The 19,231-nt window shown below is 55.5% G+C and overlaps 1 protein-coding gene across 1 annotated transcript in view; it reads right to left on the reverse strand.

The window, feature by feature from the left end:
- LOC148759138 (transcriptional enhancer factor TEF-3-like) overlaps nucleotides 1–19,231 on the reverse strand; it is a 33,725-nt gene that overhangs the window by 10,089 nt on the left and 4,405 nt on the right. Inside the window, 7 exon segments of the mRNA XM_088802092.1 lie at nucleotides 1,608–1,781; nucleotides 2,863–3,002; nucleotides 5,478–5,533; nucleotides 6,013–6,056; nucleotides 7,128–7,256; nucleotides 10,352–10,414; nucleotides 10,917–10,981. Coding sequence (XP_088658218.1) covers nucleotides 1,608–1,781; nucleotides 2,863–3,002; nucleotides 5,478–5,533; nucleotides 6,013–6,056; nucleotides 7,128–7,256; nucleotides 10,352–10,414; nucleotides 10,917–10,981 — 671 coding nt within the window.

A 19,231-nucleotide genomic window follows, 5' to 3' on the forward strand; every position in this document is an offset into this window, starting at 1 on the left:
ATATATATAAACTTTTATTGCTCTGAATAAATTATGTGACTTATTAGGTATGCTATTATTGGGATGATGAGGGGACAAGTGGCATAACAGAGTTAATTTTTTTCTACCATGAGAACGAACGTCTTAGTTACGTCATCAAGGTACAGACAGCAGTACAAGCATGAGGCAGCGGCCAAGAACCTGATGCTTTCATTATGAGCCTCATGGTATTAATGAGGAACATAACTATGAACCTGCACTGATTTAAAAATAAGGCCAAATAAAAGAAACGATGACCAATTTTTCACCCAGCATAGATCAACACCGACGTTTGTATGAGCAGCGCTTTCCAGGATCAAACTGGCCTTTGCAGTTTTATGTTCCGTTATTCCCGCTCACACTCCTGTACCCAGGACTTTCCCCTCTAGAGCCCACTTCCGTAGGGCGTCCCCGCCAGGCTGTCACAGCCTCTCCCCATCTCTGCCGAAGAGAACTTGCTCATCCGAAAGGCCCAGGTCCCACTTCCCCCTGCTCACAGAATAAGCCTTGCACAGTGCAAAACAAGCACCTTACAGCTCAGGGGCCTTGGGTCTCAGTTCCAGCACTTGCCTCTTCTGGAGAGAGCCAGCCCCACAAGTGTGGCTGTGGGTAAGAGCTACAGAGGCTAGCGATTCCCAGCCAGGGGCCGGTACGCCACCTGCAATCACACATAAAATTTTGTGTGAATACGTTTACTTCTAGGAAAAGTACAGCTTTCAGATACTCAGTGGTTTGGAACCATGTGAAGGGTAAGACTCTCAGCGCATGCAGCCTCTTGGGTGTTAACAGAGCTGCAAGGTGCCAAGGGTGCCAGGGAGAGGCACGTGGGCGGGGCCACCCAGGCCTGTCAATGCGCGGACATATTCAAGGATCCACCACCAGCCAGAGGATTTCCTGCACTTCCTGCTGCCGGGTTACGTTGCACGTGTCTGACTCTCTTCCCTGCAGCCCTTTTCGGTGTGTACTGGGCCCCCTGGAAGGGAAGCTCCAGAGCAGGTATTAATTATGCGTCCTGGTCTTAGAGGAGAGGTTCTGAAAGGAGGGGCTCTACTCACATAGCACCTGGCCAGGGATGAGGTGAGACCAAATCTACCGGCTGGGCTGTTTGAAAAGCTGGGCAGCTCTTTCTTTTGGGATGACCTTTCCTAACTCTACAGGTTCACTTCTCCAAGCCCTGACTTGCAGATGAGCTTTTAAAATGGACCAACTGCCGTGCCTGAGGCCCTGAAACCAATTCAGGCCTTGCCATTCAAACACTCGGGGGGATCCACGCCGCTCTTCACCTACCCGTGTCGCCTGCATGTCTGCTTCCAGTACTACACCTTCCTAAGGCTGAACTCCCGCCCAGGCGTGGCTGTCATTACCCTGATCAGAAAAGGGCCTCAGACCAGCCCAGCTTTCTGGCCCCGCTGGGTCTCAGCTCCCCCAGTGGGCGGCCTCTGATGCTTGCTCCTCCCCTTGTCAATGGGCCTGCCCTCCCCAGGTCTCCGCCATGGCAAGGGCACCTATGCCTCTTCGTCCTCTTTTCTCCCCTCTTGCATCGACAGACTAGGGGTACGGTAGGAAGGCAGAGTCTATTGAAGGCTTACCCAGAACTTCACGAGAAAAAAGGCATTGGAAGGTCCCCGTTCAAAGAGCTCCTTGAGTCCACCCTTTTTCTCTGGGAACTTGTCATAGATCTGGCGGATGTCCACAGCTTCGAGGTAGGGGTCACTGTAGCTCGGGCTTGACTGGCCGATGTGCACAAACAGGTGCTTGTTGTACTGTGGAGAGAACAGCTGGTCTGAGGGGCAGGTGGGGGCAGCAGGCCAGCGCTCAGGTCCTAGCCACGTGACCTGGAGCAAGGCACCTTCACCTCTCTGGGCCTCAGTTTCCCCACTGGTAAAATGGAGACAGTACAAGGATTGACTGTAAAGCAAAGGTAATGGTTTATAAAGCACCTGATACAGTTCCTGGCACCCAGTAGGTGCTCAACAAATTGTAGTTGCTTGTATTATTCTTAGTCCTGCCTCTGTCACTAAATATCCTTAGGCAAGTCACTCTACCTTTGGGCCTCTGTATCTCATCTGTGAGGTAAGACCACTGACCTATATACCGTGTTTTCAAACTGTGCTCCACCCCTGGAGACGGGGGCTGATTGCCTCTGTTGCTACAACCAAACTAAATATACTTCCTTCGTTGTACACACTGGGCTTCTGAGGAAGAGCTTGTTGCATTAATGGGTTTCTCAGCTAAAAAGCCAATTTGGAAATGTCAGAGTGAAATGGTCCATGCAGTCCCGTTGGCCCAGCTTCCTCCAAATGCCCAAGTGCTACTCTGACTTTTGCAGGTCATGCTGCTGACCCAGGACACAGGACACGGACGGGGACGGGTGGGGGCAGGGTTCTGCTCCGCTCGGCTCCCAGGATGTGCGTCCGACACAGGATGCTCAGGGGGAAGGCCGGAACAGCCTGGGTGGGGCTGGGAAGACTGGACTAAGAGGTGGCTGGGTTGGGTAGAAAGAAAACATGGAGGGAAGAATAGAGGTCAGGGAGGGAGTAGGAAAAGGAGAGGCCCTGAGAGAACAGGGGCGAGGCAAGGAAACCGTGGGGAGGCTTTGGGAGGGGAGCGATAGCTACACAGGGAGAGAGGGAAGGTGAAGGAGGCAAGGACAGGCAGCTTGAGGGAGGAAAGGAAAAGGGGCGGGAGGGTCAAGGGGGAGGCTGGAAAGGAATGAGCGGGGCAGAAGGGCAGGGCGAGAAAGCCAGAAGCAAGTGGGAAAAGAGCTTCCCAAGGTGAGGGAGCTGGAGCATCCAGGAATGAGGAAAGGGCATGAGAGCCGGCCAGAGGGGAGCTGGGACCTACCGTATCGGGATCTTGCTGCTGCTCCAGGAAGGCAGAGAACTCCAACATCCAGAGCTTGGAGCTGGCCACGCTGAGGCCCTGCCACGGGGGTGCCGGGGGTGCTGAGGGTGATGGGGCGGGTCCCGCAGGAGACTCAAACCCTGCATGCAGTGGGAGGCACATGGGAGCTTGTTCACACACAACCTCCCTGCCAACACCCCCTGAGGACCCCAGGCCCACCAGTGACACACCATGCTGGCTACGGGCTCTCCTCTCTCCCCTAAAGGGGTCCCAACAGGGTTGGTGGAGGGGAGTGCAAAGCACTGGCTGATGTGTCCAGGAGCAGCCCTGGCAGGGAGGGCTTACTTAGCCTGGGACAACTCAGTCCCCTCGGCGCCCCCCAGAGCTACACTCAAGGGCAACTGCATGCTGGATGGGGGGCCAGATCCTGCCGAGCTGAGGGCTTCTAGAGCAGGCACCAACTGCTAGGTTCTCCCCCTCCAGGAGCTTCTGGTCCGGTGGGGGAGATGACCAGACAAATCATGAATTACAATGATGCAAGCCCTGCGAGAAGAGGAAGTTTCCTGTTTGGTTCATTGCTGTCTCTCCAGCACCTAGAACAGTGCCTGGCCCAGAACAGGCACTTGATTCAGGTTTGTTAATAAACGAAGAAATGAATGGGGTAAAAATTGACAAGGTATGCACTCAGCACCAAAGAGGAATTTCTAGTCTAACTCGGGAGCGGCCAGGAAAGGTTTTTCCGAAGAAGGTGATGCTGGAAAGAAATTATGAAGTAGGAGGCAGCAGGTGCAGCCAGGGAAAAGACATTCTGAGCAGACGATGTGGCAGAGGTAAAGGTCCAGGGGCTGTGAGGGGCTCCCTGAGTTTGGAAGCTCAAGTCTGCGGTAGAACAGAGAGAAGGGCAGGTGTGTGCCAGTGGCAGGAAACAGGCTGAAGCGATGGGCCGCGGGCGCCACGCAAGCACGATGAACTTGAGCCCGAGAGTTCGGGAGTGACTGAGGACTTGACGCAGAGCAGCTTAATGCTCCGATGTGCGTTTCCGAAAGGTCTGTGCCATTTTGAGGAAGGACTGGGCAGGGGTGAGGCAGGCCAGCATGCTCCCTGCAGGACCTGAACTACAGCAGCGATGAGGATGGGACACAGGAGGGATATGAAGGGAGCAAAACCCCAGGCTTTGGTGACAGATGACATGGGAGAGAGCAGGGAGGCTGGACTGCAGATGACGCCGCCGGTGCACGGAGGCCCCATGTGCTGAGGAAGAAACTCAGGCGACTCAGAGTAAGGAGACGGCAGACAGTAGTCAGAGGGCCGTGCAGGACACGTGAGCCGGTGCTTAACGCATCAGCTGAGTCATCATTCACTCATTCATTCATTCATTCATTCATTCATTCATTCAGTCAGTCAGTCAAACACTGCTTACTGAGTGCCAGACAGCATCGGGTGCATGGAAGACAGACAAATCGGTCACACACGCTGCCCCATCCGCCCAAATGACAATGAAGAGTGAGGTGCACAGAGCACCCAGGTGCCAGCAGCATGGGGCCACACCTGGGCAGGGCCAAGGCAGAGAAACCTGAGAGACCAGGGAAGCCTGAGCCACAGCCCAGATGCAGGACAGGCGAGGATGGAGGGAGGGACGGACGGAAGGGAGAGAGGAGAAAGGTGAGGTCCTACCACAGAGTTTAGGTTGTATCCTGAAGGCACCAGGGATCCCTTAGAGGGTTGTAAGCCTAGAAGCAACGTGGTGAGATGGGTGAGTAGGTGGGTTACAGGGTGAAGAAGAGAGACTGGAGATGGGGAGCCGGTTAAGAGGCTGCTGCCTCTTGTCTGTGATCCAGGCAAGATCGAGGGGCCTGAGCAAAGACAGGGAGGCCAGTGAGGTGAGGATCGACAGGAGGGGCTCTGCGTGGGGCTGGGAGAAAGCAGTAATCAGGAACTGAGGCGGGTGGCAGGGCTGCTCCCAGGGCAGGAAGAGCCAGGCCAGATGAAGGCAGGGGTCATGCCCCAAGCCAGGAAAGGTGGTGAAAAGCAGGATCCTGTGTCGCCATGCAATGGAAGGTGGTGAGGGGCCCTCATTGAGTAAGAGCCAAGGACAGAGCCGGTCACCTGGCAGTGCAAGGAGGGGAGCTCCTGTGCTGGCCCAGGTGGCTGGACTTTCACCTGCCTTACTCATGCTCCAGGCCTCTTCCCAGGAGGGTTCCCTCTTGTAAGGAGGGTTCCCTTTCCAGGCTGGAAAGTTTGAAGGAGAGGATTACAGGGTCACCAAGAGGGAAGCCTTCTCAGGAGCTAAGGTATATGCTGCACACAGGGGTGGCAGGTGGAGCAGGTGCCCTGAGCACAGGCGCTGCCTCTGAACTGTGTGCACCCCTGCAAGCCTGAGCCCAGGCTGGGGGGGAGGTGGCAGGCAATCTGAGGGGCAGGAAGGGCCTTGCACATGGAAAGGTGCGCCTGCTGGGCAGGGAATGGGGTGGAGCCAGGAGACGGATGCACGGTCTCAGCACATGCCAAGGTGGCATCTAAGAGGGGCAGGAGGTGTCTGGCTGTCAGGGGCCTGGGACCGGAGACAGGGGCTGCAGGGGTGCGACATGCGAGGGAGCCGTGCACTGACGACCCACCTGGCAGAGGCAGCGAAGGCTGAACAGTGTAGGTTTGTTGAGAGAAAGGTTTCACACTGTAGGAGACAAGAGAGAGGAAGTGTGAGCCTTGGGCAGGGTGCAGCCCCAGAGCCTCAAGCAGTGTCCATTGCTCTCTGTGCGGCAGGCCCTAGCGGTCTGGCCACCGATGGCCTTGGTGGGCTTTGGCCTCCCACTCCTTTCCTGCCAACTCCCTCAGGTTCCCTGACTGACCCACAGAAGCAACACGTCTGTAGGGAAAATCCACCCCTCCCTCGGCCCTCCCTCCCAGGACACCCAGAGGCTGGTTCCTAGCCCCCTTCCCTTGGGTTCCAAAGCTCTGGCCCTGCTACACGCTGGACACACTGGCATTTCGGCAAATGCCACCCCAGGGTGTCCACACTGCAGACTGAGCTGCTGCCCGAGAACACGAGAACCTGATCCCCAAGCTCGAGGCTGTCCTGGGGGCCGAGCTCAACGGCATGTTTATGGGCTCAAATTCAGTCCGGGGAGCAAACTGGTAGCAGGCCATACTCACTCGTGGGACGTTCCGGCTTGGCCCGGCAAAGCTCCTTGCCAAAACTGAGGAGGCAAAAAGTGCAGCATCAGCACAGCCCATGTGCATGCAGGCCTGGGGCACGGGGACAGTGCAGTGGGCGAGGCTGGCGGGCGAGGCTGGAGCCTGGCCCAGTGGCTGGGGGAGAGGCTTAATGCTGCTGTCTAGTACGGAGGTACAGCAGCGTCCCAAAGTGTGTTTCAAGGAACTCTAGTCTGTCGCTAAGGCTCCCCATGGGAGAAACACCCAGGTCTGGTAGCCACAGCATCTCATACCCCTCCCGCAGAGACGCGGAGCACAGCAGCACCACGTCAGGCTGAGCAGTCCTAGAGTCAGGAAACCTATTGAGTTCTAAGTGCCCCCAACTTACGTATGCACAGAATCGATTTGTCGTATTTGCTTAGCATCCTGTAGCCCAGTGTTCTCTGGAACACTTTGAAAAACATGCTAGAGAAGAGGCTCACCGAGCACAGAGCCTGTCACTGCCCCTAGGGCAGCACTGCAGGTACATCTTGACGACCCGTTTAGTCCCTACAGCCAAGAAAACCCTGTGAGGACAGAGCCCTGGAAAGGAGGAGCTTTCTGGACCATTCTGAAAGTGTGACTACCCTGGCCATGGCTAAGACGAGACACAGAAGTTTGCTCCGAATGGCAGCCCTCCCACTGGAAAGAGGGCAGTGCTGAGTGCCCGAGGGAGGAGTGGGGATGAGGCCGAGTGGGAGACACTCAGGGACATGCGTGGTGCTGCACCAAAGCCCTGGCTTCAGCCCCCGGCCCTGGGACTTCAGCTTTCCCATCTGTAAATTGGGCCAACTGTGTGGAGCTTCACGGGTAGTCGGCTACTGGGGGCAGCTTTGTCCCTTGTGAAAGGTCTGCTGTGTCCCTGCCAAGGCCCCCAGGAAGGTGGTTCCAATACCAGCTGAGCCGTGACCCAGCATGGCCCCTTGGTCCTTGGTCCCTCCTTCCCCCTGGCTCTCCTGGCCTGAGAGGATGAGGGAGAGAAATGTGGTCTGGCCAGTGCTGCCAGCCCGGCAGGCGGGGGAGGAGTGAGAAGGGGCGGGCTGGTGTGGCCTCTGGCTCCAGGCTGCCCCACTTACCCCTGAGACTGCTGGGCAGCCAGGGCCCCGGGCGAGGGCCATTTTACTGTGGAAGGCTGTGGCGGAGATGATCTGTGCGGACGACATGGCAGCCATGCTGTGCAGGGCCTTGTCCTTAGCTGCCTGATCCTGGGGGGAGACAGCGGAAGGGACGACCTCAGACTGGTCTCGCTGGCAGGCTGAGGTGAGGCGGGGCGGGCTTGTGCTCAGGGAAGCTGTCCCACGGCCAGCGGCCGGAGCCCTGGACTGGGCCCCAGGGGACCAGGCTTATGTCCCTGCAATGATATTGTTTTGTTTGGTGACAGTGAGCAAGTCACACGGTTTCTTGGATCAGTTTTCTCATCTGTCAAAGAGGCATAACACTTGCCCTGCCTGTTTTATTAGAGCCTAAAGGGACTTTGGAGACCATCTGCCAGACCACGTCTTTCAAAGTACTAACCACGGGGATACCTTGACAACAGGGACCTTTTGTTTATGTATTTACTTACTTACTTAATGTTTGAGATTTAAAAAATTCTTTTTATTGCAGTACGGTTGGCATACAACAGTATACTAGTTTCGGGGTACACCATGGTGACTCAGCATTTCTACACCTTACGATGTGATCCCCACACCTGTTTAGTACCCACCTGTCCCAGGCCGGCTGACATCGACTACATGCCCTGTGCTGTACCCTCCATCCTTGTGGCTAATTCACTTTATAACTGGAAGCTTATACTTCTTATTTCCCCTCACCTTTTTCTGCCCGTCCCCCTACCCCCGACCCCTCTGGCGACCACCAGCTGAGAACAGAGACCTTTTAGTGCTTGCTCAACTCCACACCACGGGTAGCTGGTGTGGCACCTGGCTTGTGGCAGATGATACACAATTATTTGTCAGATTCCCCCTCCAATGTGAGGCTGGCAGGATCAGTAGCATCCCCATTTCAAGATGAAGAAATTGAGGTGCACAGAATTTGGGGTGCTGATGGCGGTGATGGCCGGCCCTGCGCGTTCGGTCCAGGTTGGACATCAGCTCACCTCTGGGCCTCTGCAAGCCCGGGGAAGCAGAGCAAACCAGGGATGGGGTATGTTGGGATTGGATAGCACGGGTGTCCAACATAGAGAGCAGTGGGGTCAGGCCCAACCCACTGTCCACGTGGGGCCGCACTTGGGTGTTGGTCTCAGAGGTGGTCTGATAACCAGAGGGAGCTAGTCAGCAGAAGCTGTGCCTCTTCCCAAGGACCCTTGAACTATTCAGAGGGAAAAGCCAAACCCACCCAGGACAGCCAGTCCAGGCTCTCCCCATCCAGGAGGCCATGAGGGATGCAGCAGGAGGTACCCCAGAAAGCCCGCAAAGTCTGCGGTTACAGCTACGTCATGAGGCCGGAGAGCACGGTGTGCTCAGTGCAAGCAACTTGCGTCCCTCCCCGGACAGCTGATCTAAACAAGCCACTGGGGCTCAGGAAATGAGCGGGTGGAACAGGAATCAGGGGAAGTGGGAAGGCCATTATAGGGAGTGACATCAGTGCGTGGCTAGAGAGCCAGGGAGTCCATGAATTTAGGAGCTGGAGAGGACCTCAGATACCACCTCGCTTAGCCCTGTCATTTACAGATGGGGAGACTTAATGAAGCTCAAGAAGGGGCAGTGACTCGCCAAGCCCACAGGGTACAAGGGTAGAGCCAGGCCACACCAAACCCAGGACCTAGAGGATTTCTCCCTGACCTCACTCTGAGACCCCTTGGAGAATGACAAAATCACCAAACCAATCGCAGCAGGAAAACACACATACATGAAAATCCCCCTGATGTCTGTCTGTCCAGTGATCTACTGCAGGCCGTCCCTAGGCACCAAGCTAGAGCCTGTGGGCAAGGATCGGTGCAACTCACTGAAGCAAGTATGAGCCATGGCAGTCGGGCCCCGACAGAATTGAAAGTTCCCCTTGATGACTCTAAACAGAACACTGCAAAGTCTGTTCTCTGTTCTGGTTGCCGCCCAGGGTCCCAGTGAGTCAGAGGCAGAAAGAGACGGGAAATGAAGAGGAAGCAGGGATCCAGCACCCACGGGGTGTCTCGAAGTACATGTGCCAGCCTAAGAGGGAGGGATCAACAGCTGAGGGCCAGCCAGCTGTCCTGGGACAAAGTGGGTAGGGGACAGCTGGGCCGATGGCACAAGGAACAGCTCAGCAGGCAGTGGGCTGTGGCTTCCTGGGAGTTCCCACCCACTCATTTGGAGCCTCCAGTGCCGGGACCATGAGACTGCAGGGGCCAGACAGGACCTCTGAGGTCATCCAATCCAGGGCTTTTCAATTGGGGTCTGGGTTACTTTCAGGTTCAAGAGCCATGGGCGCGAGAGGAGACTAGGAGCGGGGATCTCTAGCCTCTGGCCTCTGGCCTGTTTCTCACCCACCTAGATTTGACCAGCGTAGCTCCTTTGAGAACATATTGGGGTGATATTTTGTTTGAGGGCAAAACACAAAAGGGGCTGCCTTTAGAAAACAGCTTTAGAAAAAATGTTTATAAATGGCTGCTGTTAGTCTAATGTCCCCAAATGTTAGCTCTTCCTACCAGGTAGCTGGGCAGGCTCTGCTGTTAACAGCTTCAGGATACAGAGCCCGCTCCCTCCTAGTATTCACCAAAAGGGCCCTCTGGCTCCAGACTCTGAGAGGCCTGCGTCCTGTGGGAGCAGGGCTGGCCAGAAGGGAATGCGGTTAGCAGCTGGCCCTCCACAGAGCATCACCTGTCAGGCGGTCTCCAAGGTGGGGCTCATCCAGGGAGAGGAAGGAACTGCCAGTCCCGGAGAGCAGGGCGTGGGAAGGAATTCCACCTGCTCTCGCAGTGGTGTCCAACCCACCCCCACAGCAGACCACCCGGCAGGCTGCAGCTGATGGCACTAGCCAGCGGCTCAACGAACGGGGTCTGGAGGGCAAACCCGCTGTGATCTGGGGAGGGCACGGCAGGGGAAGGGAGCACAGCAGGAGACTGGCCCGTGGCCCCAGGATTCTATGGCGGCTGGCAGTCACACACATGGCTCTAAGGTCAAGTGTCCCCGGCTGCGTGGACAGGAGAGGTTATAGTTTAAACACCACTCTCATCAACACCAAGAAGCATGCTGGATCCACACACAAGCAACCAGCCCCTAAACCCAAACGGAAGGCTTTTCCTGCTGGAGAAACAGTCCCAGCTTCCAGGAAGCAGCCCCCCCTGGGCCCTCGGTCCTTCCTCCACTGCTGCCCTCGGCCTTACCTTTAGCTTGGCCTGGATCTCACGTGCTTTGCGACGAGCCAGCACCTGGATGTGGCTGGAGACCTATGGTAGGAACAGAGGGCTCCTGTCCCAACTTTCCAGACGGCCTGTGCCCCCCACGCTGGCTCCCTTACCCTCAGTGCCCCCAGTCCTCAATCCACACTGTGGAATGACTGGCTGACTGGCTGACTGACTGACTGGATGGATGGATGGATGGATGGATGGATGGATGGATGGATGGGCCAGTCAATGATGGGCCCTCAGTCCTGGCTAATCCAGAGTTTGGCAATAAACAAAAGCACAGTGCCATTGCTTTGCTTTATGTTCTCTGGCATCCTGGAGAAGAATGGGGAGGGGGCTGCTGACTCCCCAGGAATGCGAGGGGGTTCCTCCCAGGTGATGGCAGCAGGGAAACTGAACTGTCTGTGGCACCAGAAGAGATAACCCACTGAGCCGGCACCACCGAGAGCCCATGCTTGGTGCTACGAAAGGTCTGGCCCACCTCGGGAGCAGGCTGGTGGCAGGTACCCGCCCCCGGGACCCATGCCCATCTGCCAGGGCCCACCTGCTTCCTGGTGCGGGTCTTCCCTGTCCGGAGCTTGATGTAGCGGGCGATCAGCTCATTCCGACCTGCGGAGACACCAACAGCCATCAGCGGGAGGAGGAGGACAAAAGGCAGTCTGAGCGGTCCCTGCCTACACCCTCTGCCCACCTTGAGTGGGTCCTTGTGCCCTCCTGCCATCCTTGGATCCCAGGGACCTCCCAGCAGCAACAGGAAGCTGAGGCCTCGCTGGGGGACTGGTAACCTGAGAATAAGAGGTGACCGGGCCACAGGCCTCCAGCTGGTGTCCAGCTTGAGAGACCCCCCCAGAGCCTCCCTCCTCATCCACACCAGCTCCTGACACACCTCTGCCCCACAGCAGCCTGACAGCTGCCTCTCTGCTCCCATCTTCTGCGGGGCCTTCTACATACTTAGAGGCTGCCGGGAAGTGCCTGGCCTTGGCCCTTCCCCTGTGCAACCCCCACAGTGCCACTATTGCCATAAGTGAGGAGGCCCGTACAAGATGTCTTGTCTTGAGCGGCAGGGGGAATGGGGGACATCAGGGCTGAGACACCGAGTGTCCCCAGAGAGGAGGCCTGAGGCCTTAACTCAGATAAAGAAAACCCAGGCCAACCACACTTCCAGCTGCATGGCTCTGACCAGATGAGTTGACAGGTGATGCTATGCTCCCCAGCCCCGCCTCCGAGAGGCTGAGGCCGTGTCTGAGATCCTGGAAAGCCATAAGGAGCCACCATGTCCTCTCTATCATAAATGAGATTATGGAAGGGGTTCCCGGTGTTCAGAGCTCACCACCTAGCTGAGGTGAGATGTACCCACACAATGGCTCCAGCGTGTGCTACAGACAGGCAACATGCAGTGTGTTCTAAGGATGAGGGGTCAGTTCAGGCTGGGCAGTCGGGTGAGCCTTCAGCTGGACCTGACCACTGTGTAGGATTCAACCATAGACAAGGGTATTGGGTCGGGGAGAGGGTTTGAGTGGCAGCTAACGTTTCCTTGCTCCGTCTCTGGGCCAAAGGGCACAGCCACCAGCCTGTGCTGTCCTGCTGGGCCTTGTTGAGCCTGCAGGGCTGTGGCTGAGCAAGGAAGCTGCTGATGGGCAGGGGGAGGTGGCTCTCTGCCACCTACCTGGGTTGTAAAAAGAGAGCACAGCCAAGGCCATGCTGGCCCCCCAGCTGACCTTTCCCCACTGCCAAGGCTCAATTAAGAGGCCACACTCAGGAGGCTCCATCTGCCAGACAGGCTTGCTGGCCTGGGAGCTCTGGCCTGCGACAGGAGAAGAAGTGGGGGAGGGCCAGACCCTGGGGACACGGCCTGAGCGCTGTTCTGCACCCAAAACCATGATCCAGCAAGACGTGTCTTCAAAGCTTTCCAAGGAAAGGGATTCCACAGGCTCCTTTCACAGTCTAGGGAATGTCCCGATGTCTCAGTCGAGGCGCTCAGGCTGCAGCTATGAAATGCTGTTTTCACTGGCAAGAGAGTCTACGTCATCACCATTGGTGCCTGAAAACAGGTCACAGAACTAGCAGTTGGAAGCCAGTTTCTCCACATGTGAGCTATGGGACCTCGGCAAGTCAGTTTCCTCTGTGGACCTCCAGCCAGCCTTCACTCCTTGAATCTGCCATTTAAAGGTTTTCGCACCAGATTTTTCCAACCTAATTTTTAGACTTAGGAAACAGACCTTAACTTTGGCTCAATGAGAGCTCTGTGTGACTCAGTTTCCTTTCAGTAAAATGAACACGCTCCAGGCCCCTGGAAGCAGTCTAGTTCAGAGACCAATCCGGGCATAAGGAAGCGTGAGGGCAGAGAGGCGGTCCCTGAGAGCCAGAAGGCTGGTTAGTGCTGGCGGGTGTCTTGGCAAGGACGAGTTGGGGAGTCTTGGGGTTGGCGGGAAAGCTGAAGGGACTGGGAAAGTGGGGGACACTTTAGTCTGGAGGGGCCTGAGAGACCCCCTGAGATATGGTTCCAGAGGTGCTCCCCCAGCCCACACCTTGCACACAGGGAGCAGCTTATCAATTCTCTGTCTGTCTGTTCCTATTTGGTTCTCAACACCACAGAGGAAGGGGCCACATCTTCACTCAGGTCTGCATCTCCAAAACCTGGCACCTATTTGTTGAATGAAGGAATGAACGAATGAATGAATGAGTCCACCAGCAAATCCTGAAGGCTCTGTCCTCAAACTATATCTAGAATCTGGCCACTTTTCACCACCTCACCCTCCATGGGCCAAGCTCCCCCTCCTCTCTGGCCTGGACTATGATGAAAGCTTTCCCTCTGGATTCCCTGCCCCCAGTCTGTTCTCAGCACAGTGGCCAGTGATCCTGTGGCTCAGACACTGCCCAGTGGCTGCCCACTTCCCACAGGTCACAGTGTCTAAGCCACTGTAATGGCTGGGGGATCTGTGTACCTGGTCCCAGCTCAGCCCCTCTCTGATCTTACACTACCGTCACTGGGTCTTCTGGCTGCTCCGGGAACGTGCCAGGCTCACTCGCACCCCGGGTTTTGCATGTCCTGTTCTCTGCCCAGCGACCCACATGACCCACTCCACCACCTGCACACCTTTGATGGCTTCTCTGCTCAGATGCCTTTGTTTTGGGGACACCTCCCTTGAACACCCCACTGAAAGCTGAGATCACCTCCCATGTACCCTTTACGGCCTAGCGCCTTCACTGTTCTCCGTAGTGCTTTCTAACGCACCACATGATCGATTCACTCATTTAGAGCACTGTCTACACCCCGGCCCCATCAGAGGAAAGCTCCTGAGAACAGGGGGTTTTGTCTGCTTATTTAGTTATTTATACCCCATACCTAGAAACCACCAGCACATAGTAGGCTGCCAATAAGTATTAATACTTGTTAAACAAACGACAAGGGAGTGAAAACATGTTGTCAGACGTCCCACAGCTTGCTATGGGAAAGACGCGAGTTAAGTAAGGGCAACAGCTCCTCTAATCCGCACAACAGAATTCTGAAAGTGTTTCCTTGCCCTCCTCTCACGCCAGCCTCCCTATCCAGGACCAAATCCGGATTCTTATGGGGACTAAAGCATCTGAAAGTTGGAAAGCTCTTTTTTTTTTTTTTTAAAGATTTTATTGGGGAAGGGGAACAGGACTTTATTGGGGAACAATGGTCAAATTGTTGTCCTTTCAATCCTAGTTGTGGAGGGTTCTGTTCAGCTTCAAGTTGTTGTTCTTTCAGTCTTAGTTGTGGAGGGCGCAGCTCAGCTCCAGGTCCAGTTGCCGTTGCTAGTTGCAGGGGGCACAGCCCACCATCCCTCGCGGGAGTCGAACCGGCAACCTTGTGGTTGAGAGGACAGGCTCCAACCAACTGAGCCATCCGGGAGCTCAGCAGCAGCTCAGCTCAAGGTGCCGCGTTCAATTTTAGTTGCAGGGGGCGCTGCCCACCATCCCTTGTGGGAGTCGAGGAATTGAACTGGCAACCTTGTGCTTGAGAGCCCACTGGCCCATGTGGGAATCGAACCGGCAGCCTTCGGAGTTAGGAGCACGGAGCTCTAACCGCCTGAGCCACCGGGCCGGCCCTGGAAAGCTCTTTTTGAGAAAAAGAATTAAAACTACAAAATTAGGTTAAGATCACTTTAGGTTGAGATGGAGGTGGTCACGTGTGATGGTGGTGATGGCTTCACAGGTGAATACATCTGTCAACACTTCTCAAACTGTCCATTTCAAGTACGTATAGTTCATTGTACGGCAACTGTACTTCAATAACTCTACTTTACAAATTTAAATAAGAAGTCCAGGGACCTGGAAGGGGCCCGTGCATGGAGGGGTCCTGAAGACTGAGCCTCACTGACTTCACAAGAAAGGCACCTCCTCCTCCAGTGAGGAAGGCGATGACGCCTGTTCGCCAGACGAGGAAGCTCAGGTCAGAAAATCTCGCCCACATCACCCACCGCAGATCAAGGACTAGCTGCATGGGTTTGCATCCCAGCCCAGCCACTGCACGCAGCACGTAGCTGGCCCGGAGAAGACGCTCAGTGAATGGGAGCTCCACTCCCAGAGCGGGCGGCGTCCTGGCCCTCCAGAGAGTGGTGTTCCTTCTGCAGCAGCTGAGGAGGCCCGTGCCCACCTCGGGCTGAGACCCTCCGCAGACATCCCTGCTGACAAACCACCTGTGCAACGAGCCCCGGATCATGCGGACAGTGCCCCCCACCAGCCCCACAACTTCCTCTGCCCTCTGCTGCAGCATTTGGCAGCTCCGGACCAGACAGGCCAGCTAGCCCTGGGCCAGAGGCCGGCAGTGGGGCCACGGGCTGTCAGGCTGGCTCCGCTGCCTGTGTATTTCTCAGGTTGTGCTTCCTCCCTCCCTTTTTCTGGAGCTGCACCCTCCTCTCCCTTGCTGGTTCATCTCAGATCATTTCCATCCATCGTTCTGCTTATCGGAGGTGATGCCAGCAGTTGAGAATTCCCTCCTGAGTGGGAGTGAAATGCCAGGTTTCTGTGGGTGTACTAAGCCAAGAGGGACCAAACAGCTTCCTTCCCACAACCAGAGGTCTTCCAGAGGTCAACCTGGCCATTCTACTGCCTCCAGGCTAGCTGGCATCTGATCCGGGCTTTACATGTACACAGGGAACGGCTGTGGTTTGTTCCACTCTTACAACAGCGGTAACAGTAATGAACGTTCATGGAGCGCTTAGATGTGCCAGGTACTTGTGCAAACAGAATGTACACTCTAACGGCTCCATTTGCATCACTCTTTCAATCCACACAATGGCTCTACGCAGCTGGTACCGTCATTTTCACGCCACAGACAAGGAGATCGAGGTACGGAGAGGTTCAGAAGCTTGCTCAGGGTCACGAGCCAGCAAGTGCTGGGGATTCAAAGCCATGCAGTGTGGCTGCAGAGCCTCCCATTGCACAGCATGACTTGTATTTCACATGGGATTTGGGGCCATCTCTGTCAGAGCAGGGGCTGGACCAGTTGACCCCACAGGTCCTATTTAACCTAAGGAAGCAGAAACTGAGGCCCAGAGAGAGCAAGTGATTTGTTCAAAGTCACACAGTTTGCTGGTGTCCCAGGGACCACGAAACCTCCATTTCTAAGGCTTTGTGACTATCACACAAGGACTGTTCTTTCCTATGATGCTCTCCGAGTGGGCTGGCCATTTCCTCTGCAGAACATCTTTCTGCTCCTCCTCTCTGGATCAACCCCGACCCCCTGGGTCCCTGCATGAGCCAGTCCTGGTGACGTCTGACTGCCCCTCGCCCTGACCCAGGTCCTGCAGGGAGAGACAACTATTTGGGCCCAAGAGCCTGCGGACCTGCTGTCACTGTCACGCACAGTGGTACCCAGAGCTGAGGGAAGCCCATGGGCCCTGAGTGATCAGGCAGAAGCGTCAGTGGCAGAAGCGGAGAGAAGTGGGGAGTGTGCGCCCTAAAACCACAGTGAAAGTCAGCCAGGGCAGCAAGGGCCATCAGGGGCTAACAGAACATCTACGAGTCAGTGGGAGGGAAGGACACCCGTATCCTTCTCCCAGCTCTGCCACCAGCTGTCAAAAGCCAGGCCTTCTCCCGTCTGGTGGTTGAGATCACATGCTGGGGCAGCAGGAGGCCAGCCTGGGCCTTGCTGGAGGCTAGCTGGGCAGCTGGACATCGCAGTGTGGCAGGTGGCCTCGGCCAACCCGAGAGGGACTGGGTGGGGCTGGGAAGGACACCCCTGCCAAACTGGCACATCTGTCAGGGGACATGTGTCCAACAGCCCCCAGCTCACATCTACAGCCCCACCCCAGCCCACCAGGGGGACGACTGCCGATGGAGAAGGGGCCTTGGCCCAAGCACAGGCTGAGGGTGGGGCCTTTCTAGAGCAGGGCCCACAGAGGTCACCATCACTTTCTCACCCTGCCAGCCACCCCAGGCTTTACCTCAGCCACGCAGTACCACAAAATTGTTATCCCCTCTGCAAATTCCTGGGACAGGTCACTTCTGTAGCCCATTCTCTCTGTACCCATTCCATCTCTACCCCAGCCCTCCTTCTGGGCCACAAACATATTAAATGGTGTAAAGTAAGTGGCGCACCTGCCTGCCACCGAGCAGGTCAGCCAAGTCAGCTATTGTTCACATCGTTAATAAGCTGCTGTGATAATGGACGTTATTAGTCTGAAAAAGTGGCACGGGCTAAGACCCGAGGGCAGGAGCCTCCCCACCCGCAGGAGAGGGATGTGCACGCCCCACAGGGGGAGCGAGCCCCTTCCACGAGCTCTCCATGTCACCCCTGCAGGTTGGGATGGGGCGGAGGCCACCCCTCCCTCCACACCCGGCGCTAATCCCGATATCAGGGATCCGCTGAAGCTCCAAATACCTGCAGCTGGCGGAGGAGACCATTTGTGGGGAAGAACCTTCTGCCTAAAGCCTGAGAAGGCAGTGGTGACGCCTGACATCTGAACTGTTACCACCATTGTCCCTGGGGGGCTGAGGCTGCTGGTGAAACCGCACCCAGTCTTCAAGGCCACCACCCCAAGGTTCCTGATGCCCACCGACGTGGGTGAGCCCACTCCTGCCTCCGAGCCCCCGGGCGCAGGGCCGTGCCTTTCTCACTGTCCTTATCGGACCCCCTCAGCGCACTAGGGGCTCCTGAGGGCACAGGACATGGCCACTCAGCTCTGCATCCAGTGCTGCCCACTGGGCACCTCTTCGGGGTGCTCGTCCTGGCAGGGCCACTACGAGGCCGTGTCTTCTTCCACAAACACATGAAAAGGTGCTCACTTCACCAGTCATTAGGGAAGCGCAAGTCCAAACCATGAGATGCCACTTCACACCATAAGGGTGACTATTTAAAAAAAAAAAAAGGAAAATAGCAAGTCTTGGCAAGGAGATGGAGAGACTGGAACCCTTGTGCTTTGCTGGTAAAATGGCGCAGCCTCTGTGGAAAATAGTTTGGCAGTGCCTCAAAACATTAAAGATAGAATCACCATGAGCTCCAACAAGTCCACCTCTAGGCATGTCCCCAAAACAATTGAAAACAGAAACTCAGATACCTGTAAACCCTTGTTCACTGCAGCATTATTCACAATAGCCAAAAGGTGGAAACCATCCAAATGTCCGTCAATAAATAAATGGATAAACCAGATGTGATATATCCTTACAATGAAATATTATTCAACTATGAAAAAGAGTGGAGTTCTGACACCTGCTACAACATGGATGAACCTTAAAGATATTATGCTCAGTAAGATAAGCCAGACTCAAAAGAACAAATACTGTACGATTCTACTTCTGTGAGGTACCTAGAATGGGCAAACTCAGAGACAGAACATTGAACAGAAGTTACCCAGGGCTGGGGAGGAAGGGACGAGGAGTTAGCGTTTAACTGGTTACAGCGTTTCTGTTGGGGAGCATGAAAAAGTTCTGGAGATGAATGGTGGTGACAGCAGTGCAACAATGTAAATATATTTAATGCCACTGAGCTATACACTTAAAAATGGTTAAAATGGTTCCAAAAATATTTAAAATGGTAAAATTTATGTGATGTATATTTTCCCACATAAAACAAATAAACATAACAACAAAAAGGTAGTGTCATTATCATCCCCGTTTTACAAATGAGAAAACTGACGCTGAGACCGGTTAAATCAACTTGACCAAGGTCACACTGGCTGTTGGGACAGAGAATGGATTTGAAACTAGGCTCACATCAGGCCTCCGGAAGCACAAAGTCAGGGATCTGGGCCAGAAGGGAAAGCATGGAAGGAGCTGGAAAGCACAGGGTGCCAAGGGCAGCGGAGGACGCAGGGAACATGGTGCGGTGGGGACAGGAGCTGGGAGGAGGCTCCCTGACCTGTGTCCCATCACCTCAGTGACAAGAGCCCCGACCCCAGGCCAGCCCCTACTCTCTCACATCAGCTGTGTGACTCACCCAGAACGAGGACCCCTCCACCTCTGACAGTCTGTTATCACGGGGCCCTGCCCAGATCCCCAAAACCGCCACGCCAAGTCCCGCCTCTGGGCCAACACTCACCCTCTCCCCTTGCTTCCCGCCTTTACTAGCTCAAGTTCCACTTCCTTCCAGAAAACTTCCAAGATAACCCAGCCCTTTGGTTTACTGGCGGTCTACAACACAAGCGCCATTGGCTTCCTTTCCAAAGATAATTCTCCTGTTTTTCCCCTTCAACCGTGAAGCCATAGAGAACAGAGCCCACAGCCCTCAGCCCAGCCTGGTTCAGAATGGTAGGCTCTTGATAAGAACTGTTAACAGGATTGGGCAGCCCAGGCCACAGCCACCCCATGAGACAAAGAAGAGAGCAATGAGAGGAGAAGCAGAGAGAGAAGAGAGGCAGAAAGACTTGGGAGATTGAAGGGCAAGCTCTA

The sequence above is a fragment of the Rhinolophus sinicus genome, chromosome 1, assembly GCF_057876585.1.
Source record: "Rhinolophus sinicus isolate RSI-liver-muscle chromosome 1, RSI-T2T, whole genome shotgun sequence".
NCBI classification, from domain to species: domain Eukaryota; kingdom Metazoa; phylum Chordata; class Mammalia; order Chiroptera; family Rhinolophidae; genus Rhinolophus; species Rhinolophus sinicus.